Source organism: Nansenia antarctica (genome assembly GCF_963989245.1).
Source record: "Nansenia antarctica genome assembly, chromosome: 7".
In the NCBI taxonomy this organism is placed as follows: domain Eukaryota; kingdom Metazoa; phylum Chordata; class Actinopteri; order Argentiniformes; family Microstomatidae; genus Nansenia; species Nansenia antarctica.
Genome location: NC_137677.1, coordinates 1,887,179 through 1,912,476, shown reverse-complemented (window position 1 = coordinate 1,912,476; position 25,298 = coordinate 1,887,179). Strand labels below are relative to the sequence as shown.

The window sequence follows — 25,298 nt, the reverse complement described above, 5'->3', positions numbered from 1 at the left end:
ATGCCCTCTGTGTCAGGTGACCTATTAAAGACCTGACAGAGGAACAGTTTGGCCCCATAAAGCCATCCCCATGATGAGAAACAAATGAAAGAATAATCAACCCTGCTGGTTGACCCTGGTCACCTCTGCGCTCTCTCTCGCTCTCTCTCTCCCCCCTTTCACCTTTCTCTTTTCAAAGACCCAGTGTATTAATATTCAAATGAAGAACGGTGCCAAGCAACAGGCACCACACTAATGAATTCAGCAACAACAAAACCAATAATGACCAAATGCATCTCATAAACACCCATTAAAAAGCCTCTTCAAATGCAGAGCCATAACCTCTCTGTTAATGATGAAGTCATCCATTTACTTTCTCTGGAAAAAGAGGATTTAACAGTATCGGGCATTCGACAAGCAGGCAGAGTGAATATCTGTCATGGGTCAAAGATTCAGATCCAGATTTCCCATAATGGGCCACAGTGTCCCCGCGGGCCCGGTTCTGATAGCTGGCGGCACTCTCCTCTCGCTACCACAGGCTGATGTAATTAAAGGCTGGTGGCAGAGATATGAAAGAAGTGTCACCAAGCAATGACTCAGGTAGGCACCTGAAGGCCTCCGGAACTCAAAGCCCTACAGTCACACTGGATCAGATCCTCTCTCACTGTCATCAAAAGCTCCACTCAGAAGGGTTTAATTTGGAGTTTTCCATCTCCAGACATAGATTACATTTTAATTGATTCTCGAATGACACCCCCTTGGCTTGCGACTCTTTTTAGATTCAAGATGGCTTTTTTGCACCTCCTTAAAAAAAGTACAAATAGCTTGTCTAGACGCGGGATCTCTTAGACCTTGTGTTTTAGATGCCTTCCCTCCTTAACCTTTAAAATAACAAAGATAGATCAGGTGAGGTAGCTAGGTCAGCTAGGTCAACGGCTTGTAAAAGTCACTTACTTCAAAGAGAAGTAAGAAAGTCAAATGTATTTATAGAGCACCTTTTCCCAGACCAAGGGTCACAAAGTGCTTTACATAACAAGGAAAAAGACACAATAATAAAACATAATACAAGAGCGAAAGCCACAGCAGGTTAAAACAGGCAAAACAAGTGAAAATAAAAACAAGTAACAGACAGCAGGTGTACAACAGCATCAGCAGGACACAGAAAGACAGGCCCTAGGGGCTATCCAAAAGCCTATCTATACAAGACAGTCTTTAGCTGTTTTTTTAAAAACCTAGACGGAGCCAGCTGATCTAAGATCCAAGGGCAGAGCATTCCAAAGCCTGGGGGCCACGGTCTGGAATGCTCCATCACCCTTGACAACTGCCAGTCTGCATCTATAAGGACCAGGCTTGGCTATCAATACATGATCAGAAATGTGTTGAAAAGGGGAGAACTGACATAGAACCAGTGGCGGACTCAGGCTGTTTGAAGGGCAGGGGGGGGGCGAAAAGAAGAAACGGGCACCTACTGCACAACATGGGACCCCATCAGTGCACATGGTCAAGTTTAGACCATTGGAAGGGCAGCCAATAGGGCACATCCTCTAATTTCGCCACTCAAAAGGGCACTTAAGCGGGACGTTTTTCAACCGTGGGGGCACCAGGAGGGGCGGTCGCCCCCCCCTGCCCCCCCCCCCCCCCCCCATGAGTCCGCCAGTGCATAGAACCAAATATAAGTGGGGGGAGGGAGGAGGCGAGGCTAAATGAGACAAGAGGTGGTGCTGTAGGTACAATAACACGACTTGTTAATTATAGTTAGAGCCCTTTGAAGATTTGCACCTCTGGCACTGAGAGAACATTACATGAGTGTTTCATTATGCAGCGCTGTTCTGTTGCAGGCTACGAAGCTGCACCTGCCTTTACAATGGGAGCACTAGTTAAATGTAGTTACCGTAGTACATTCACTAGATACAGTGTATTAGCTATGATGAGGAGAGCGAGCTTAGAATGATAAGGTTCTATCTTAGAATGATAAGGTTCTATCTCCGTTTAGGGCAGTTCAGAGATATTGAGCGTCAAAGTGTTTTACATTCCATTATGTTCTGGGAGATGGAACCTTTGTATTTTATTAATTACTAACTCAAAAATGTCAACATTTAAAAAAATAACACCACACAGGCATTAATAAACACCTAAAGGATCAGATTATGTAAAAAACTAAATTTTGACCAAAAATGGAGATAGAACCTTATAATTCTAACGTCACGAAATGTAGTTAGTACATACACTAGATACACAGTGTATTAGCTACAGGGTGAGGAAACAGACATGTGCCGCGGGGATGAACACATCTTCTTAATTAAGAGTCGCCTGTAGCTTCTTCCCCCATCCAGTCCACATCAGCCATGTACTGTAGACTCACTGCCACTGATTGCACTGACGGCTCTGTTTCTCAGACAACCGTCTTGTAGCTCCTTTGAATGATCCAGAAAAAATCTCAAAGCTTATTGGCTGCCACCTATTACTTAACTCTCCTGTCACAGAGATAATCTTTCCAAGCGACAGCAGGAAGGACAGTAAGGATAAGCCTAGGAGGAGGTGAAGTGACTGATCTAGGTTCCACCAGGATGCATTACTGTACAGTACGGTGTTCCCAACTATAGTACGTCTGGTACGTATTTGCCTTTCTATTTTTCCCCGATCCAATTCTGTCAACACAGGGGGAACCTATCTAAATGGAATGGTAAATGGACTGCACTTATATAGCGCCTTTATCCAAAGCGCTTTACAACGGCCTCTCATTCACCCATTCACATACACATTCACACACCAATGGCGGCAAGCTACCATGCAAGGCGCTGTCCCGCTCACTGGAGCAATTTGGGGTTCAGTGTCTTGCCCAAGGACACTTCGACATGTGGCCAGCCGGGGCTCGAACCGCCGATCTGCCAACCTTGTGATCATTAGACGGCGACTCTACCTCCTGAGACACAGCCGCCCCTATCTGACTTCTGACACCACAGGGGAGGAGAGGATATGATCCGCTCTGTGGTAACAACTGGTCTGAGACATGAGACGTTTACAGCACATCATCATCCAGTGTGTGTCTACGAGAGGGGGGGGGGGGGGGGAGTAGCCTCCCCTGAGAGTCATTCACTGGGCAATATGGATGATGAACAGGTCTGGTGGATAATCTCTCTCCAGGGTCGTTGCTGGGGCCTGGCCGGCCCCCCCCCCCCCCCCCCCCCCCCGCCTGATTAACGAGCCGGCGTTAGCACAGGCTACAAATTACAGCCCGGTCACTTTGTTTGACGTACGCTGACAGTGATAGCGGCGATGGTAAACAGAGCATGCGGCGGCCATGGGTGGATATCTTCCTTATTGGTATGAATCAAATTAGCGGTACTCCCTCCCTGGCCATGTCAAATCTCATTATCTCATCACCTCCTCCACCCAGAGAGTCAAAGCAGAAAGCTTATAGAAACCCTGGATGTTCTTCTGACATGAGCTCTGGTTTTGACGCTGAGATTTTAAGGGAATTTTTATTAATTGACATTCATGCAGGACACCTGTTGGGGGGGCGGCTGTGTCTCAGGAGGTAGAGTCGGCGTCTAATGATCGCAAGGTTGGCAGATCGGCGGTTCGAGCCCCGGCTGGCCACATGTCGAAGTGTCCTTGGGCAAGACACTGAACCCCAATTTGCTCCCAGTGAGCGGGCCGGCCGGCGCCTTGCATGGCAGCTTGCCGCCATTGGTGTGTGAATGTGTGTGTGAATGGGTGAATGAGAGGCCGTTGTAAAGCGCTTTGGAATAAGGCGCCATATACTGTAAGTGCAGTCCATTTTGTTTATGATTCATACCACGGTGCACAAACCCTACAGAGATTATGCCCTATGATTAGGATACCTCAGAATTACATCCAGTACAGTAGTCCATAACCTACAATTAGACGTAATGCTATGGACATCAAATGCAAAGCTTCGGGGGTGTAGGTGTAGATCAGATATCTCCCAAGGAGAGATGCATGCTGGGGCATGCGTCTGTGAGCTCACACGGGGACTACAAGTAGCAGTCCTGACTTAGAGAACAGACCGGATCATTATTCACATCCCCTTGTGCGTGACTGTGCAAAATATGCTCCGAATCTCCCTTCTTCTTTTCATGGGATTTTCCTGCTTTGATTCGGTTTTCTTCGACCTGTTCAGGATCAGTCCCTCCCTTTGACCAGAATATTATCCTTGCGTGGGCTCGGTTGAAAATGGCTCCTTAAATCTCTCCGCTTGGGGAAATCAGGCCCTGTTTGACTTCCGATAATTCCCTGTAACCCACTAGGACAGACAGGGGGTTAAGTGTCGAGCGCTGCTTCCCACACAGCACACCTTTCACCACTGATCATCCGCGCCGTGTGGAAGATCACACCCACACACTGCGCTGTGGAGAAAGAGAAGCCTATTCTTGGCTCTAGTAACTTTACACACTGTGGTAAAGCATTGGGATGTCTTATTATTAGCCTAAATTCTTCTCTCTCTCTCTTTCTCTCTTTCTCTCGCTTCTCAGTCTGTCTCAGGCTCATTACAGGATGAAATGCCATGGGGTTTTGAAATATTCAAAAAGGCAGAACAGATCTCCTCCTCCTCCTGGCTACTAGCCATGCCAAGAACCTCATATGTCAGCTAGTGAGGGAGGGAGGGAGGCAGGGAGGGAGGCAGGGAGGGAGGGAGGGAGGGAGGCAGGGAGGGAGGGAGGGAGGGAGGCAGGGAGGGAGGGAGGCAGGGAGGGAGGGAGGCAGGGAGGGAGGCAGGGAGGGAGGGAGGGAGGCAGGGAGGGAGGGAGGCAGGGAGGGAGGGAGGCAGGGAGGGTGGCAGGGAGGGAGGGAGGCAGGGAGGGAGGCAGGCAGGGAGGGAGGGAGGCAGGGAGGGAGGCAGGGAGGCAGGGAGGGAGGGAGGCAGGGAGGGAGGGAGGCAGGCAGGGAGGGAGGGAGGGAGGCAGGGAGGGGGGGAGGGAGGGAGGCAGGCAGGGAGGGAGGCAGGGAGGGAGGCAGGGAGGCAGGGAGGGAGGGAGGCAGGGAGGGAGGGAGGCAGGGAGGGAGGGAGGGAGGCAGGGAGGGAGGGAGGGAGGGAGGCAGGGAGAGAGGCCGGGAGGGAGGCAGGGAGGAACCCACGCCAGGTGGTGGTGCAGCAGGACTCTTAAACAGGACCCTCCCAAAGGCTAACTTCAATGAAATGTCATAGCCTGGCCACTCAGGGACAAGGACACTCACACCCTGACAGCTACAGGAGCCTGTCTGACCTTCCTAGGGCTCAGGATTCACCTATACACATACTATTCATAGACCAGCAATTAAGACCCTATACACTACTACAGTATGAAACCAGTTTAGACTGGTTAAAGGGAAAAACATCTGGTTGAAGGGGGAAAGGTTGTATTCAGTCTTGAGTCCTCCTAGCAACGTGTTGTGAGCTAAGATAAAGTGAGATGTAAGGGTGTGATGGTAGGGTGTGCATAGGGGGTCACGTAATAAGTGACAGGCTTTGAGGTAACCAGATATAGACTCTGGAAAGAGAGAGGCACAGCTAGCAGTGCCTGACAGTAGATGGGTTTTGAATTGCCATTGTTTTGGTTATGGTAGAGCGAGAACAAATAGAATAGCCAAAAACCCAAGTCACAATAGGAATGTAATGGCGTCATTTCAATTCAATTATCCCTCTGTAGCCCTTGACGACTTACAGTAATGTTACAGCACACAGCGTCCCTGGCTGTCTCCGTCGTTGCTCCTAACCCACAGCCATTATTCTCCTTCTACTAATTACCAATTTCATACTTAGTTGGTCTCTTGTGTCACAGAGGACACAATATTGTTCATATGCAATTAGCGTTTGCACTTAACAGCACATTTGTGGATTTCACTCGTCAAAACATATTCAAATGGATCTCCAAAACGTCACAACGCAGTGTTGTTGTGTAGTGAACCGCAGCACAATTCGCAGACACTAAACATGAGTGCTGTGTGTATGCAGAGCAGCTCATTAAAAAAACATATACAGTAAGAGATAGAAGGAGTGGTCTGGTAAGTTCTATGGTACATGCAGTACTATATGCATATGGTAGCTTGGTTATGACAGAAATGACTGCCAACACAACTTCACTACATTGTAGGTCCTTCCTTGTGATTTCTATATCAATGTGACACATCTTGTGCCCATAATTCACACTCGAGTGATGAAGGATCACACGGTATTATGATAGCAGCGTGTCTCTGTGAAGCAAAACATTCACAGTAAATAACATTCTCAGCAAATACATTCACAGTAATTCAAAGTCTCCCATATCACAGATGGGCTGACTTCCATACTCATTGGCAGGTGAGCTACACAGAGAGAAATAGAGGAGAATCTCCAGGTTTTTGCCAGGGAGCGTAACACAACAGCATTCGTCTGTATGAATAAACATGCTTAGGGGTGGCAGGTAGCCTAGAGGTTAGAGAGGCCAGCTAGCCATCAGAAGGTTGCTGGTTCGATCCCCGTCTCAGGAGGGAGCTGCTTGGTGACTGGAGATCGCAAAGCTAACCCTCCTCATCTCTGTTCCTCTTAGTCTTTCTCTTTCCTCCCCTCCTCTCCCCGCTCTCACTGTCTTTCTCTCTCTTTTTCTCCTCCCTTCTCTCGTGTGTAACACGGTCAGAGGTCTAACCCTAACCCTAACATGGTAGTGCGGTCCATAGCATACTACACGGAGAGAGAGAGAGAGACACCTTCCTAGAGCAAACAGAAAGCACGAGAGTGTCATCTCATCTCATGCTCTGAGGGCATACGAACACATCCGCTCTGACACCTTCCAGTCAGACATTCCAGTTGCCATACCCAGTCCAGAGGGCTTGAGGGAGACTCTCAATGCGTCCGGTGTCACACATATTAAGTGCCACCACGTCCAGGTTTCCACACAGGCTTCCTGATTCGCTGGTAATGATTCCATCTTGTTGCTTCTCTGCATAGCGTGTTGCAGAGCGGAGCGGGCTGACCCAGTTTCGAGGGTTCCCCCCGTCAGCCCAAAAGGAAGCTGACACAATCGGGCCACAACGGCACTGCAGCACTCGACGGTGTCAGCGGCAATATGGGGTATCATAGAGAGAGGCTGTCAGTCTGCTAAAAGCCCCACTCCTTACTGTCACACAGGCTGTGACATTGTGTCACCACCAACCGCCACCAGTAGCATAAATGAATGGGTAAATGGACTGCACTTATATAGCCGCCTTTATCCAAAGCACTTTACAACGGCCTCTCATTCACCCACTCACACACACACATTCACACACCAACGGGCGGCCAAGCTGCCATGCAAGGCGCCGGCCGGCCCCGCTCACTGGGAGCAATTTGGGGGTTCAGTGTCTTGCCCGAGGACACTTCTAACATGTGGCCAGCCGGGGCTCGAACCTGCCGATCTGCCGACCTTGCAATCGTTAGACGGCGGCTCCTCTACCTCCTGCGCCACAGCCGCCCAAATCTGCACCCCAAGACATTTCAGAGCATAACTAGGCGTAATACTTTCACAAAAGAAGTCCCCCCCTCCCCTATCAAAACCCCCATTTTGAGAATCATGAATCTCTTTTTAAGGATCCAATGCTGCTTCCCAGGGTGAAGGGTCAGATAGAAGATTCTAGATGAAATGTCCTCCTGCTGACCTGATTCTCCTTGCTAGGCCAGAGGGCAGTGAATCATATCATCTTTCTAGCCTCCTATTCATTCTCGTCCCATATTCCTAAAGATAACATTTTGCCCTGACAAAATGCGAGTTACTATGATGGAATGTACAATTTCAAGTGTTATCATTTTCATTGTACGTTATATCATACCAGCCCATGGTTTCTGTATTAGATATATTGTGGTTATGGTGGGCTCCAATAACATGGCCTCCAATCTCATCAACATGGTTTTCAAATAGATTGAAACAAAAAGCATTATAGATCTGTTGACTAAAAAGAAACATCTAGTAGTAAAAAAGAAAAGAAAAATCTTGACATTCCCTGATTGAGATCATCCTTATCTATGTTCCATATCCACATTTATGATTGGTAAGAACTTAATTAACGAATAATTCACCATAAAGCGACACGTCTATCAAAAAAAGCTACAGGCAAAATCTGTCCTGTCTAGGAGGTGGGGGTGGGGGTGGGGGTGGGGTGACTATCTTCCATACTTCCTCCGTATATCTCTGTGCTAGCATATGAGTGAGAACTAGGTAATCAAACAGGCTAATTCAAAGCCATAAAGGGAGAAATTATAGCAGCTGATTACTTCTGACAAAACAGGGACGTGCTAATAGCGACCCCATTTAGTTGATTCTCATGCACATGCTTTTTCCATATTTTAATGTGTCAGTCCATTATTGTTTAGGCAGAAGCCATGAAAAAGCTTCTAAAAAAGCAAGTTCATTAACGCCTAAGAGAACATTCAGATGACAACTTGGCAGCACCTCTGCTATCAAAGGGACAACGGGGAAAAGTACTTTTTCAAGTAAGTAAGATGACTCTGTGAACAGGTTTCATTGGCTCCTGCCCATCTGTTATGGCTTTCCTTGAAAGAACTGGTGCTGTATAAAGAACTGGTGCTGTATAAAGGTATAAAGCCTTTTATTATTGAATGACTGACTGAGACTGAACAGAGGGTTTATATCAAAGACAAAATGGACCTGAGGTTTTCAACATCGATGCTAAAGCTCCCCATATACTGTAGAGAAATAACGTTTTAATCATACTGAGGGATAACAGAAGTGTGTGTGTCTGTGTGTGTGTGTGTGTGGGGGGGGGGGGGGGGGTGAGAGAGAGACAGACACAAAGAGAGAGAAAGAAGGCGTGATAGTATGAAAGAGCACCTAAAGCAGCTTATTGAAAAGGTTGTGATGATGATTACACTATATGAGGCATTAGAAGTCTAAAACTATTGGTTTTCAGACACACCACATATTGGTTGAGTATGGCAATATAATAACGATCGTTATACAGAATTGTATGACAAACTATGTATTCACACAAAATATATGTACCCAAGCAATACAAATATGAATATAAATTACAACCTCCCTCATCCCAATATTTCACATTAGAGAGTTTAAATGTACAGTGCCTTTTTTAGACCCCTTCGCTAACCCCAACCCTAATTTAAATTGATTAAATTAAAAATAATTTGTCATCAATCAGTATCATCAGTACATCAGTATCCCAGAGTGTCACAGCAAACACCCTCATAAGTATTCAGATCCTTTAGCATGAATTTGCTAAAATGCAAAAACGTCATCAACAGATCACTCAATAAGTTGAATTGAGTCCATCTTAATGCAAAGATTATAGTTCATGTCATTTTGGAATGAATATCTTTGTTTTTATACGGTCTCTGATTTGCTTAGGAATCAATTACTCACTGTGTAGATTAGGATGTCACTACCAACTCAGCAAATTGCATAATTCTCTCTTGATCCTGATAAACATAACCCATAACTTGATGCAGCTAACACTATTCTTCACACGAGAGAGAAACTGCACTGCATGTGCTAGATCTGCACTAAACGTAATAATGCTTTGTAGTAAAAAACAAACACATTTCCAGCCTTTTTCATAGCTGTATCACTTGAATTAATTGTCGCGAACACAATTATGGATATAAGAGAGATTATTATCCTTCAAAGGGTTCTTTTTGGCCACTTGGTTATCGACCAATTTTGTAGAGTGACTGAGATGATGTTGTCAGGCCGACTGTGCTTTTTCCTCCCCACCATTCAACTTTCTTCTTCTTTCGTGTAACGTCAGAGGTCCAACTCGGTGTCGCGTAGCCATGCCCGCATCTCTGGTTCTAGGTCGAAGAGGCTGGCTTCTGAGGGTGGTCTATATAAGGGGCAGATGGTGATTATGTGGTCGGCGGTCTGCTCTGGGTCACCGCACTCGCATGCCGCACTGTCCGCCAGGCCCCACGCCTTCATTGATGTTTTAAAGCGACCGACACCAGTTCGTAGACGGTTCAGTGTGGTCCATTGCCGGCGTGGTAGGTCGTCTCCTCCAATGGCGCCATCTCCTGGGTCCCAGATGTAGCGGTGGATTCGGGAGGGCCCGGCTGACTCCCACTCCTGCTTCCAAGCTGCTGCCAACCATGCATCTCTGGAGATGTCCTCAGAGGTGGAGTTGAGCATGGCTTGTGCTGCCTTGTTGTAAGGGTGGCGGGTCTTGAGTCGGCTTGGAGGTGCTGGTGTTATGGTGGTGTTGTGCAGGATGTGCCAGTCATGCTTTTGTGCCTTCCTGGCCAGGACGAGGGTGGCAGCCTCCCGTCGGAGGCCGGCCGGTGCTATTCCCGCGAGGACTGGCAAGAGGGACACAGGGGTAGGCTTCAAGCATCCAGTTATTATTCTCAGGGAGGTATTGATAGCCACGTCGACCTTTCTCGCATGAGGGCTTCTGCTCCAGACTGGGGCGCAGTATTCCGCTGCAGAGAAGACCAGGGCTTGGGTGGATATTCTTAGCGTCTTAGCGGAGGCTCCCCAGGTTGTACCAGCAAGGCGGCGGATCAGCGCGGCCCTGGATGTCACTTTGGCCTTGACTTCTTCCAGGTGTTGCTTGAAGGATAATGTCCGATCCAGGCGCACTCCAAGGTACTTCGGGGCTTGCTGGACCTCCAGACATTTGTTGTCAACACGCACCTCAAGTTCCCTCCTGGCTTCTCTGGTGCTAAGGTGGTATGCCGCTGCGACTGTCTTTCCGACACTGAGTTGTAGACGCCACCTTCGAAGGTATGCTACCAGTGTGCCTATGTCCACGTTAAGACCCTCTTCCATCGCCTTCCACGTTGGTCGGCTCAGCATGATGGCAAGATCGTCTGCGTAGCCATACTTTCTAGATGCTGTATCAGGTAGGTCGTGGATGTAAATGTTGAACAGCATCGGCGAGAGAACAGACCCCTGCGGTACCCCGTTCCTCAGTCTTCTGAGCCTACTGCACTGGCCACTGCTGGTCTGTAAGATGAAGCTGCGGTTGGAAAGTGTCTCCATGATGAACTTCACCATGTGGCGGTCCGGTATTGTCCTCAGCAGCTTCAGGTGAAGTCCCCGGTGCCACACGGTGTCGTATGCAGCAGTCAGATCCAGGTACACTACCCCAGCTTTCTCATTGTCCTGGAAGCTGTCCTCGATGTCCTGACAGAGTAGTGTTACCTGGTCTGCTGTTGATCTTCCACGACGGAAACCAGCTTGTTCCCGTGGGAGCTGTGAGTCCACCACTGGCTCGATGCGGCTATGGATCATCCTCTCCAAGATCTTAAATGGGACACAGAGCAACGAGATTGGTCTGTACGACTTGGGGTCTTCTGCAGGTTTATTTGGCTTTGGCAGAGCTATGACAGAGGCACGGCGCCAAGTCTTTGGGAGCTTTAATCTCCGGTAGCATGATGTATAGAAAGCACAGAGCCAGCCAGATGTTGTTGTGCTCTGGTGGATGACGAACTCCGGGTGGATGTTGTCACGGCCAGGGGATTTGCCTGGCTTGAGCTTGCTCATGGCCTCACTGAGTTCCTCTGCTGTGAATTCTCCCGAGAGGTTGGAATCGACACTGGCCGCTCCCGAGATGCAGGACACCTCACGCGATGTCAGTCGGGCAAAGTCTTTGTCAGCATCCGGGAAGCGGCCGTTCTTCAGGAGCTGGGATGCGATGGCATTTGCTGTGACTGGGCAGCTGTGGGGTGTTGTATTTCTGCCTGTGAGCTGGTTGATGGTCTGCCACGCCTTGCGACTAGAATGGGTGAAGTCGATTGATTCGACAACTTCTGTCCATCTGGCCCTGCGGGTGATATCCAGCTTCTGGAGCAGTGCTGCTGCAGTCACGTCCACCTCTTCTCTGGCACTAGCCCTCTGGTGGTCGCACAGAAGGCGGCTGCATTCCTCGTCCCAACCTGGGATGTAATTCCTGTTATAGCCACGTGGGATGGTCTTCTTTGCCGCACCCAGGAGGACCTGGCAGTAGGCTGCATAGGCCGTATCCAGATCGGCTGTGTCTGGGTCTGGCAGGCCAGCTGACGTTCTTTCAGTCTCCTCTGCATATGACTCCCAGTTGGCTTTTCGGAAGTTCCATCGCTTGACGGGTTTCCCTGGTACCGGTTCCACCAGTGATGGGACTTTAATGATGGATGGTCGGTGATGTGAGCGGGGAAACCTGTCCAGGACGCGTCTCTCCGGTTTCGGGTCGTTACTGTGGCAGATGGCAAAGGCCAGGTCCGGGTTGGTGGAGGTGTTCCAGCGTGCAGAGAAGAAGGTTGGAGGCTCCTTGGGGTCGTAAAGCAGTAGAGCATCAGTGTTGGAGGCCCATTCACTCAGCGTCACTCCATTAGGTGTTGTGTGGTTGTAACCCCAGTCTGTGTGCTGACAGTTGAAGTCACCTGCATAGATGGCGGGTGCAGTTATTGGTGGGAGTGACGTTGCAGACAGCTCCGATGGTGGGGGCTTGTATACGTTGACAACTGATGTTTCCTGGATTTTTGTAACCAGCCACTCGATGTTAGAGCCTGGTGGGGATTGGCTACTGGCTGACCAGCTTATTTCAGTCCGGACGAACGTTGCCACACCGTGTTGCTTGCTGTAGATGGACCCAGCGAGATGGAACCCAGGGATCTTGAGGATGTTGTCGGATGTGCAGTGTGTCTCCTGCAGGAGCAGAACCGCTGCCCCGTTGGAATCAGCCAGGTGACGCAGGACTTCGAGTTTGGCGGTTGTTAGGCCCTCGACATTGAGTTGAAGCACTGACAGGCCTCGGTTTTCGACGGTGGGGATGACTGCCCGTCCGCCGGTCCTAAGCCTGCCAGCTCGACGTTTGGTTGGCGACATTAGTTTCACAAGTTGGTCTTGCACCATTTCTTGTTACTTGCAGAGGAGGCCACGTGGAGGCTGTCGTCTTCTCCTCCGTCTTCTCCTCCGTCTTCTCCTCCATTCAACTTTGTAGATTTGTATCTCAAGTCTCAGTCTCCCCAGGCCCCAGGGTAGATGTGTGTAAGTCTCCCCAGGCCTCAGGGTAGATGTGTGTAAGTCTCCCCAGGCCTCAGAGTAGATGTGTGTAAGTCTCCCCAGGCCTCAGGGTAGATGTGTGTAAGTCTCCCAGGCCTCAGGGTAGATGTGTGTAAGTCTCCCAGGCCTCAGGGTAGATGTGTGTAAGTCTCCCAGGCCTCAGGGTAGATGTGTGTAAGTCTCCCCAGGCCTCAGGGTAGATGTGTGTAAGTCTCCCAGGCCTCAGGGTAGATGTGTGTAAGTCTCCCCAGGCCTCAGGGTAGATGTGTGTAAGTCTCCCCAGGCCTCAGGGTAGATGTGTGTAAGTCTCCCCAGGCCTCAGGGTAGATGTGTGTAAGTCTCCCCAGGCCTCAGGGTAGATGTGTGTAAGTCTCCCCAGGCCTCAGGGTAGATGTGTGTAAGTCTCCCAGGCCTCAGGGTAGATGTGTGTAAGCCTCCCCAGGCCTCAGGGTAGATGTGTGTAAGCCTCCCCAGGCCTCAGGGTAGATGTGTGTAAGTCTCCCAGGCCTCAGGGTAGATGTGTGTAAGTCTCCCCAGGCCTCAGGGTAGATGTGTGTAAGTCTCCCAGGCCTCAGGGTAGATGTGTGTAAGTCTCCCCAGGCCTCAGGGTAGATGTGTGTAAGTCTCCCAGGCCTCAGGGTAGATGTGTGTAAGTCTCCCCAGGCTTCAGGGTAGATGTGTGTAAGTCTCCCCAGGCCTCAGGGTAGATGTGTGTAAGCCTCCCCAGGCCTCAGGGTAGATGTGTGTAAGTCTCCCCAGGCCTCAGGGTAGATGTGTGTAAGTCTCCCCAGGCCTCAGGGTAGATGTGTGTAAGTCTCCCCAGGCCTCAGGGTAGATGTGTGTAAGCCTCACAGGCCTCAGGGTAGATGTGTGTAAGTCTCCCCAGGCCTCAGGGTAGATGTGTGTGAGTCTCCCCAGGCCTCAGGGTCGCATTCCTAAACAGTTTTGTTCCTCTCCGTCTGCTCAGTTTGTGACAACCTGATCCACGCAGTGTGTCATTGATTCCTATGCATATCAGAGACCCTAAACAAAGATATTAATTCCAAAATTACACGAACTATTATCCTTGCATTAAGATGGACTCAATTAAAGTAATTTGTTGATGACATTTTTGATGTGTGTCATAGCAAATACTAATATATACATGAGGTATTACTGTATTTGAATTTTAATACATTTACTGACATTACTGACAGAAAACACATTTCCGCTTTGTCATTCTGGGGTATTGTATGTCGATTGATGGCAAATTCTTAATTTAATACATTTTAAATCGAGTCTATAACGCAATAACATGTGGAAAAAGTGAAGGGGTCTGAATACTTTCCGAAGGCACTGTGCATACTGAACCCTGTATAACTACAGTATCTACATATACCTGTTTAACTACCTGTATAACTACAGTATCTACCTGCTCTATTTACTGTATAACTACAGTATCTACCTGCTCTATTTACTGTATAACTACAGTATCTACCTGCTCTATTTACTGTATAACTACAGTATCTACCTCCTCTATTTACTGGAGCCAGATAGCATGTAGGCAGACTATGAGCCCTGCCACCACCGTCTGATGACAGGGACATGTAGGCAGAACACTACAGTCTGATGACAGGGACATGTAGGCAGAACACTACAGTCTAATGACAGGGACATGTAGGCAGAACACTACAGTCTGATGACAGGGACATGTAGGCAGAACACTACAGTCTGATGACAGGGACATGTAGGCAGAACACTACAGCCTAATGACAGGGACATGTAGGCAGAACACTACAGTCTGATGACAGGGACATGTAGGCAGAACACTACAGTCTGATGACAGGGACATGTAGGCAGAACACTACAGTCTGATGACAGGGACATGTAGGCAGAACACTACAGTCTGATGACAGGGACATGTAGGCAGAACACTACAGTCTAATGACAGGGACATGTAGGCAGAACACTACAGTCTGATGACAGGGACATGTAGGCAGAACACTACAGTCTGATGACAGGGACATGTAGGCAGAACACTACAGTCTGATGACAGGGACATGTAGGCAGAACACTACAGTCTGATGACAGGGACATGTAGGCAGAACACTACAGTCTAATGACAGGGACATGTAGGCAGAACACTACAGTCTAATGACAGGGACATGTAGGCAGAACACTACAGTCTGATGACAGGGACGCCTGGCTTCCATCCAGCCCCCATGTGCCTGTGGGGCACAGACTAAATGGTGACAGGCATCTGAGAAATGTTCAGAATGAAATAACTGTATTTCATTAATTCTGGGGAATGCTGGAAGGGGGAAGAATTTGGAAATAACTAGAGACTGGGCTCATCAGTCCACTGGAAATCAATATGACTTTCTCCATCGTTCTGCATACTACAGTCTATATATGATACTAATTATGAGAAAGCGAAATACCCAGTGGGTTACATGACTCTGTTCTCTTTTGTATAAAAAGCTACTCTTAAATAACTACATATCAACCTATGCCTCCGGCATAACTTAAAACAGTGGCACATGAAGTGAAATGAGATCTGAAATTAACTGCTCTTCATACATTTGTCCATGTGTGTGATGGATCAATTGGGAAACCTAGATAATAACTAAATAACTGTTTTTTCTCACAATACTGACCTTAAACGATACTCCTGTGGCGTACATTAATTGTTGTACTATACTTTATGTTTTGTGTAGAATAGACCAGAGCACTGTATGCTCTTTGTCATGTGGAACATAGGGGGTTGAAAGTTGTTTGAAATGCAGAATTCAATATTGCAATGTCTCTTTTCGGATAACGATTTGTCTGGTAAAACTCAATGAATGAAAAAACTAAATCAAAAAAGACACAAGGTCATGGAGGGAGTACCCAGCTGGCCACCTCAGACCTTTGGCTAAGAAGCACTGACACGTCAATCTCACAGGGGAGAGCTGTCCGCGGGCGCTGAGTGACTTTCTCTAAATAGACACACTAGCAAGCTGTCTTTTGTGTTCATTCTCAGATCTATCCATAACTTATTGCATGAGGAGTTATTCTCCTTCAGCACAATAACTCACAGCAGGCTGAATTGCAAGATTTTAGACAGGTTGAAATGGTATATTTGACTGAGACAAGACAAGGACGTCATTGTCAGAGTGTAAACTGTGCTTGTCAGATTGTTTGTCTTCCACAAGGTGATAAAGTGTTGGCAGAGTAGTCAACCAGCCAGTGTGTGACCCCTTTTGGAGATGCTCTTAGTGCTTGGTCATTGGTCAAGAACGGAAAGTCGTGAGTTTAGAATGATAAGGTTCTATCTCCGTTTAGGGCAGTTCAGAGATGTTGAGTGTCAAAGTTTTTACATTCCATTATGTTTTGTGAGATGGAACCTTTGTGTATTTTATGAATTACTAACTCAAAAATGTCAACATTTTAAAAATAACACCACACAGGCATTAATAAACATCTAATGGATCAGATTATGTAAAAAAAAACTCAATTTTGACAAAAATGGAGATAGAACCTTATAATTCTAACGTCACAAAGTGGTTTTGACCAAACCAGTCTGAAGTAAGGTAGATGGAATCCTGTCTCTCTAGTCATATTATTAAATATGATTAAATAGTCATCTTATGTTCCCTGGGGTGCTGTTAAGATAATGAATACATTCTCTTTATAGCAGCCTATACTGTGTTTAGTATTGTACTGTACACGCAGTAGCCTACATTGTTAAACACCATGTGATCTAGGAAAGGCATTCCATGCTAAGGAGTTATCAATAGATCGATAGTCAGCATCCAACAATCTGTATATAAAAACACCATACAAAATATAGGTCTATGCAAATGCAATGCATTTAAACGATTCGCATTTTTATATCCAAATAGTTAACCATTTCCATGATCGTTTTTCAATTCGTCAACCCACAATGCTACAATTTTTTGGAACGTTTTCAGAGGAATCTCAGAGCGGTGCTTCTTAAATCATAAAAAGCGTGATTTCAATTGCAAATAAAATACGTCATACATACCCATATCTTAGTCCCATACATACAACTCATTTGGACTAAATGTTTATAGTATATGTTTAGGTATAATAACACAGTTAGGGGGTAACATGTTTACGTATAATAGATAATACAGTTAAGGGGGGGTTCGCCTAAACGGGAACGCAACACACGGACGTTAGTGCTTTCAGCACCATGGACAGCGACGCGCTGAGCGCAGCACAGAACAGGGCGCGAATTTGCGGAACCTAGGATGGTAGGGGAAGGTAGGGCAATACCGCTACCTGATTGGTTGGCGAAGCACTCGTGAAGAGCCCCCTCATTGGCTGGCGACTCGCCAACTAATCAGGTAGCGGTATTGCCCTACCTTCCCTGCTTCGCCAACCAATCAGGTAGCGGTATTGCCCTACCTTCCCCTACCATCCTAGTTCCGCAAATTCGCGAACAGGGCGCACTTTCCTCCGTGCGACTCACCTCCGATGTCCGGCCGCAGTTTCTTATCGTATTCCTTCAGTAAGTTGTTGAGTATTTGCGTCGCGTCCGCCTCCTGGCTTTTAGGAGCCAACATCTGGCTGACAGTAACATCCTCGTACTCCTCTTCATACTCGAGTGTGTGGGTACTATAATAAGGAGAATAGCACTTGTTGAGACATCAAAAACACATAATTGAAAGATTGTAATCAAGTGTAATACTGAAACACAACTGTGAACATTTCAAGCCTGCAAACTGCGACACTTTAAATGAATGTGCAATAATACTATGTGCAATATGACAACCCTCGGGTACATAAGGTTCAGAGATAGGAAATGTTAGGATATTTATAGCATAGCATAGAGTACAGCACAGTGTTTTATTTGTATAGTATAGTATAGTGGATAGTGTACATAGCCTTTATTTATGTAAACCAGCTCTTTTCCCTTCTTGTTTTTAGTCTTTTTTCCTATAGCACCAGGGGAGCCCCCCCTCGTAAATTTCGTTGTTTGGTACCTGTACTGTATTAATGACAATAAAGACCATTCATTCATTCATTCATAAGAGTACTCGTCTTGAGAAATATCCTAACATTGTGTTATGAAATGGGAAGTATCTTGTTAGCTTGTTATAATTTGTTTAGGCTACATTTAAATCTCGATAATAGTGATATTTGAGATCAAGGGGGTCACAGACACAGATAGATTATCATACAGTTATCTTTACTTTATTCATCTAACCTATCTGTGACTTAACGTAGGTTTATAGAGGAGCAACGATTAAAAATCGTATCAACTAAGTAACTTACGGTGCGTAATGGATGTCAAATAGACATCTGACATCGAAATAATGTTACAGATTCGAATACCCAATAGCGTTGGCTATCAGAAGGCTATGGCACTTTATACAAACTCAAAATTAATATCGTATGAACTATGAAGTCTGGAAAAACATAACGCATCATGACATCAATAACTTTAATGAACCTAGAGCGATCAACTTCAGCGCGATATTTCGTGATCTTAGAATTATAAGGTTCTGTCTCCGTTTAGGGTAGTTCAGAGATATTGAGCGTCAAAGTTTTTACATTCCATTATGTTTTGTGAGATGGAACCTTTGTATTTTATGAATTACTAACTCAAAAAGGTCAACATTTTAAAAATAACACCACACAGGCATTAATAAACACCTAATGGATCAGATTATGTAAAAAACTCAATTTTGACAAAAATGGAGATAGAACCTTATAATTCTAACGTCACGATTTCACTGCAATTATATTGAGAAAACACATGGGGGAGGGGAGAAGGATCCCCTCCCCCCCTAAACGCACTTAAACAATGTTATACTAACTGTAGTATTGTATCAAACAAAGATACACCACTTACCATGCAGGGAACACTGACAGAAGTAAGAAATAGATCCATTTGGCTGACATGTTTCACTGAGGATGGGTACAGGTTGGCTGGGTCACAGAGTACGCAGATAGATGGACCGCGGCAGTCCTTTCCTTGCAAGCTGCTAACAGAAACACAGCCAAATATGTGCTTGAAGCACCGAGGGGAGAGAAGTAAAGAGTTAATAATCCAACGTGAAAATGTGCATCCGCCCAAGACAGGTGCATGCCCCAGACGTTTTTCAAATGAATTTCAACATCGACAATTACAATGTTTCAAATAATAGACCAGCTCCGGCTCCCACTCTTTAAAGTTGCATTTGTTATCTTCGATCTGAGCAGAGACACAGTTACAGACATACTGGCGGCGGCCGTACGCAGGTGCGTAAACTCTCGTAGACGCGTGTGCCTTGAGACCCCCAAATTCCTCCGATAGAGTCCCCCCTCTCTCCGTGTGACGTCATAACTTTAAATATTCACATAGGATGGGATGACTGAAAAATTCGAATCGTAGGTAAACTTGAGAAATCTGCATCGACACACTTATTAAGACAGAAAGAAAGTGGTACTACACATTTTTGTGTGCGCATGTTTTTTGGAGTCAATTAAGTTCAGATGTTTTGTCCCAGCGCTTAACTAATGTCTGAAGCCAAAACAACATGTTATAAATGCGAGATGAAGCCTACATATTTCGTCGTGTACAATAAAGAGACGATATAAATAAATAAATAAATTTATGGACCCTAAGAGGCGGTAAAAGAGTAACACAATCTGGCCATAATGAAAAGGCACAATGGGTAGCCTAACAATTATCCTGTGGCTAACGGGTAGGCCTGTTGGTCTGTGGTGTTTTCACGTCTGTGACATGTTAATGGAATAAATATGGAGTAGATTTGCATAATGTTTTACCAAGATGTTATTAAAAAAAAAGACTATAGGCTTCTTCCCTGTATCCATCTTTCTATAAAAGACAACAACACTGACAGACAAATAGAGATGTCAAGTCAAGATGTCTTGTGTCATTGTTTTAATAATACGTTCTGGACAAACAAAATAAAAAAAGCACATTTTCAGTCGAAACACCCACTCTGTTAAATGCATTTTGCAGTCTTGCTCCAGACAGTTAACAGCTCAGCAGCGCGCCCACGCAATGTTCTATACCAGCAAAAGCACTTTTCATACTAGGCCAGTGAACATTCCATGTCTTACTACTATTAGAGATTCATACCTTAATTGGCATCTTGATCCCATGCTATGTTTGCATTAAGTAACTTCCCAGCATGTCAGGCGTGCAGCATTATGAATGAATGAATGGTCTTTATTGTCATTGATATAGTACAGGTACCAAACAACGAAATTTAGGAGGGGGGGCTCCCCTGGTGCTAGGAAAGAAAATACTAAAAACAAGAAGGGAAAGGAGCTGGTTTACATAAATAAAGGCTATGTACACTATCCACTATACTATACTATACAAATAAAACACTGTGCTGTACTCTATGCTATGCTATACCTATTCTAACATTTCCTATCTCTGAAGGCGGGCTTGCTGCATCACTCTGAACGCAGCTGATTCTCTCTGTGCAGCAGAAAGTCACATGAGAAAGCACACTATCCTCTTGTGGCTAAACAGAGCAATGCAAGTCTTATGCCCATTAATCTTGGTCATTAAAACATGGAAACTTTAGCAGATAGTAAAACCCCACAAGCACAAAATAGCAAATAAGAGTGTCATCAATAAAGTTGTTGCATTATTGTCTTTTTGACCAACTTAGAGTAATTGCTAAACAGAGCAATGCAAGTCTTACTCTTGGTCATTAAAACATGGAAACTTTAGCAGATAGTAAAAACCCACAAGCACAAAATAGTAAATAGAGTGTCCCTCAATAAAGTTGTTGCATTATTGTCTTTTTTACCAACTTATTGAGTAATTGAACAACCTATGTTCAAGTCAACTAGAGCGTTTGGATTACCTGTCTGTCAGCCAAGTAGCTGTTTGTGAGTTGACAACTATTCACACCTGTTCACACCTTTAATTAAGGCTTTGATTGGCACTGTCAAATGCAGCTTTTCAAGACTAGATGAAAATGTCTTGGAAATGTCAGGTAGGTCTAGTTCAAAAGTCTTGTCTAGCTTCAAATATATTAGTCAGTCACCCAAATCATGAGATCATTAGAATTATAAGGTTCTGTCTCCGTCTAGGGTGGTTCAGAGATATTGACATTCCATACATTCCATTATGTTTTGTGAGATGGAACCTTTGTATTTTATTAATTACTAACTAAAAAATGTCAACATTTTTAAAATAACACCACACAGGCATTAATAAACACCTAATGGATCAGATTATGTAAAAAACTCAATTTTGACCAAAAATGGAGATAGAACCTTATAATTCTAACGTCACGAAATGCTATTAATGTCTTCATGGGACGTTTGCTGGTAGCTTTACTCTCATGTACCCTACTGGACACATTAGTCCAGTGATGAAAGTCCAATCAATATTCTATGAGTGAGCAACCAATCAATCAACCAATCAACCAATCAACCAATCAACCAATCAACCAATCAACCAATCAACCAATCAACCAATCAACCAATCAACCAATCAACCAATCAACCAATCAACCAATCAACCAATCAACCGCCCCTTAGCACTCACTAATATTTTAGTGTTTACCAATAATAGGCTCTTTATTATGTAGTTAATTGTGTATCATACTGATATTGTGTATCATACTGATTATTGTATGTCAACTTGACTGTTGTTAATAATGTAACTCATACTGTACAGACAAAATATGTGTCCTCCTAAATATGTGAATTGTTTCATATCATAAACCATGTATGAGTAGCTGCCAATGGTGATGTCGGTGACATATGTGAGTGAGGGCTCCTTACATGTCAAACCTGGGTGACTGATTTCATATGCTGTCAGCTTATCACAAGTATTAAAATCTAATCTCACACACACTCTAAACATATTGGCATCGCCGCTACGCTAACGATTATCCAATAGTGGCGGCGTTAGGTCAGATAGAACATAAAACATTCATTAATTAAATATAAACTGACAAACACAAAACCAGAGTCTAGAGGAAATGACATAGAAGAGTAAATGTACAGTATAAGATGTGGCTAAAATGGATGTAGTAGAAAGGTCAGCAGATGAAAAGAGAACATTCTGATGCTGTAGCGCAGTATATTACGTGGGCGTAGAGATGTGAGAGAGAAGGAGAGTTCTGGCCCTCTCTCTCTCCACACAGCAAAGTCTCTCTCAGCTTTCCAGGGTAGACACCCATGATTGCTGTCATTTGGTGCAATCAGTGACAGCTTAAATTGGAGCAAAGTAAGGACATGCTGAATGGAAAAAGCAACTTAAGTGGAGCTAAATCCACAACAAACAGATGTGAGCCAGATGTTGCAGCAGCCCCAGAGAGAACCCGTTCCAACAACGTCAACTTTTCCACCAAGTGTAGAGAGGAGAGAGTAGAGGCTGCATGCATGGAGATGTGTGTGTGCTTATAATCAAAAGCAGTAATCAGGAACTCCTCAGTTTTTCCACGGCAATTGCATTGCAGACACTGACTGTTCCATTAGGAAAGTATTGTTTAATGATTTACTTAGCGCTTCTTAATCACGGTCCAGCGGGGAGTCCAGAGACAGCTTCTCAATCTCACATCCTTGGCAATAACCATGTGTAATGTTCAAAAGAAGAAGAAAAAATCTGAATGTATTTCCAGTGAAATGTCTTCCCCCAGTATTTTTATTTTGGGACCGTAAAATGATTGACTGTACTCCAGCTTAGGAAGATGAAGAGGAAGAGTGTGCTGTTTCCTTGGCCACGAAGCAAAGATACGATGTCCAGTAGCACTCATCTGAGCTTAACACAGGTTCTTCCATGTCCTAGTTTAAAAATCAACAATGATCGCCATGGGTTGTTTATGGTGATATGACCTTTGCTAATGTCAACATGTTCATACAAGAAGAGAGCAACAAGATACATAAGGACTATTGCAATAATTAAGAGCCATAGAATGAAGTAAACAGAAAATACGGTAAACAGGGAAACAAATGACACCTTAATGACATGTAACACATGAAGAAGAAAATAGTTCGAATGAAATATTCTTCGCTTCAATGTTAGAGATAAATAATACAAGATATAAGTCAAGAGACATATCAGGCATTTATTGCTTCAGACATAATTGGCGTTTCGCTTTAGAGGACAGCTATACATACATTTATTGAATTGTAATCATACATTTGAAGTGCTTATTAACCTTGTAGAAAGATGGGTTGTCCAGTAGACAATGCAGTACTATCCCATGGTCAGAGCAGAATATAACTTAATCATTTCCAAATCCATCCTTTTATGCATACAGTACATCTCCTCCTCTTTTATCATTAGATTGGGACAAGAGGGTCTGGGGGCGAATGGTCCATGTTCTTCAAACCTGTGACTCAGTTGACTACAATAGGCCCCTAAATCACTGCTTGGAAAAACCCCAGAACCCAGAAGCCTTTGTGATACAGACACTCTGACATTTGAAAGTGCTTTTTACAATGTCTTGTCTCTTGAGTATACACATACAGTAACAAAGATTGTAGATTTTTGTAGACTTGGCTATTTATAATGGTAAATTCATACCACCATCTGTCCTGATCTTCTTGACATTGAAAACAACAGAAAAGGTGAAAAATAGATTTCAAAAATCGTCAGAAAAAGCAACAGCCTGGTGGGCTGGTTCAACAAATATGTCTTCATGTTCACACTTTGTTTCCACTTAAGCTAAAGCAGTACTACCCATTCTCCTAACTACCGTCAGCAACTAACCTAAAAATCGCCAAGGAGAATAATCAAGATATTTTCACTCAAAAAAGCATCAAAAGATTTGTTAAGAAGATTTGCAAGAAGCATCATCAAAGCGCATAGGAACAAAAACAAATATTGAGGACCCAAGAAGTCTGAAAGAGCATAAATATAGTATGAAAAAGCATCATATTCGGTCAAAGCTGGCAAAAGCTTAAGCTATCAGCTAATCTCTCTGTATATCCAGTCAGCTAAGCAGTAGCATTACGTTCATGTTTCTGTATCTGCGTATAGCATAACATCTAAGCTAACCATAGCGGTTTAATGGAGGCCTACCTAAAAGCAGCAGGGCGTTATCGTATATACAAATGTCTCTAACTGCAACCAAACATACTGGGGTTCCATCCCCACATTGGTCATCTAAAAGCATAAACTGCCACTATCATTTGAGCTGAATGTCAGTTCTTCTTTCAATTCTTCTAAAACGGCTCTGAGTTGAACAACTGATGAATAATGAAAGATGTAACACACTGGCTTTTTCAAAGTAATTGCAGCGGGACATTTCAGTGCATTCGTGTGGAGTTATCACTCTGAAAGGCAACTCATTTTAGCATGGCTATTCATCTGCTTGTAACTAACAAGAAGCAAAGTTATCCATGTTCTTGAGCCAAGGCTTAAACATACTGTAGTGTAGAGAGCAGTCTGGCCCGTTTGTACAAAGCGAGAAAGTTTCAAAGGGAAAAGCATTAGGTATTGTGAGTAGTAATACAGTAAAAACATTGTTTTGCATAGCATTTGGCCTTGCTGTACCTTTCCAACACAAACCATCTTGAGAAAGAAAAATGTAAAATGCCAAATGCTAAATCTAAATGTTCCTGGTCAGAAAAAGTTGGTAGCGGAAACTAATTTACAATGACTTGGAAACTCCAGTGACATGGAGTTTTAAATGAAACAACCTTTAAGAAAGTAGAATATTATCATACAGTAGAAAGTCAAGGCAAACATGGCAATAATATTTCCCATATAGCTATGATCATGCACTGTGATGCGATGGAAATGAGAATGAAGAAATCATCCTAAATCATCAATGAGAAGAATGAAGTGCTTGGCATCGTTTGGATAGCAGTCCAAGTTTGTCAACCAGTATGGCTGAAGTGGGGTGACAGGTGACAGGTGACACAGGAGGTATGTGGCCCTTTTCTATGTAGGGGAGATCACTGGTTCCCTGTTGAGATACGTCGCCCAGTACACCAGGTTGAATGTTCCAAACAGCACCGGGAACACTATCCTGGACATCTTGTCGATCTTGCTCACGCTGTTGTAAGTCTTTTTCGGGTCCGGGGCCTTGACCTCAGGTGGCTTGAGTTGCACGGCCGTACTGTTTGAGATAGTAGAGATGGCAGTGTCCTTGGTGATGTTGGGGGTGTAGTTCACTCCGGCGGAGCAGGCGTTGTTAGGTTTCTTCGACAGAGCCATGGGGTCCTTTTTCTGTGCAGAGAGAACAATAGTACAGTGAACATACTGTGCCGACAGACAGTGGAGCTTCATTAAAGTCGACTGCCTGTTAGATAAAAGGAGCATTCTTTTGAAAGCAGGACAAACATCTTTGCCTTCAATAATATATATATACCCTTTTGTAAGCATAATAAAGCAAGATAGAAGATCATTATAAGAATAATACAATATGGCTCCAG

General features: G+C 44.9%; 1 protein-coding gene across 1 annotated transcript in view; it reads right to left on the bottom strand.

Moving 5' to 3' along the window:
* The window catches only part of gabrg3 (gamma-aminobutyric acid type A receptor subunit gamma3), a gene marked incomplete at both ends in the record, with an annotated part of 93,049 nt that extends 75,555 nt beyond the window's left edge, over positions 1 to 17,494 (bottom strand). The window contains one exon of the mRNA XM_080536204.1: positions 17,401 to 17,494. Within this exon, the coding sequence (XP_080392330.1) occupies positions 17,401 to 17,494 (94 nt within the window). The remainder of the gene's footprint in view (positions 1 to 17,400) is intronic.
* Positions 17,495 to 25,298: the final 7,804 nt, after the last annotated feature.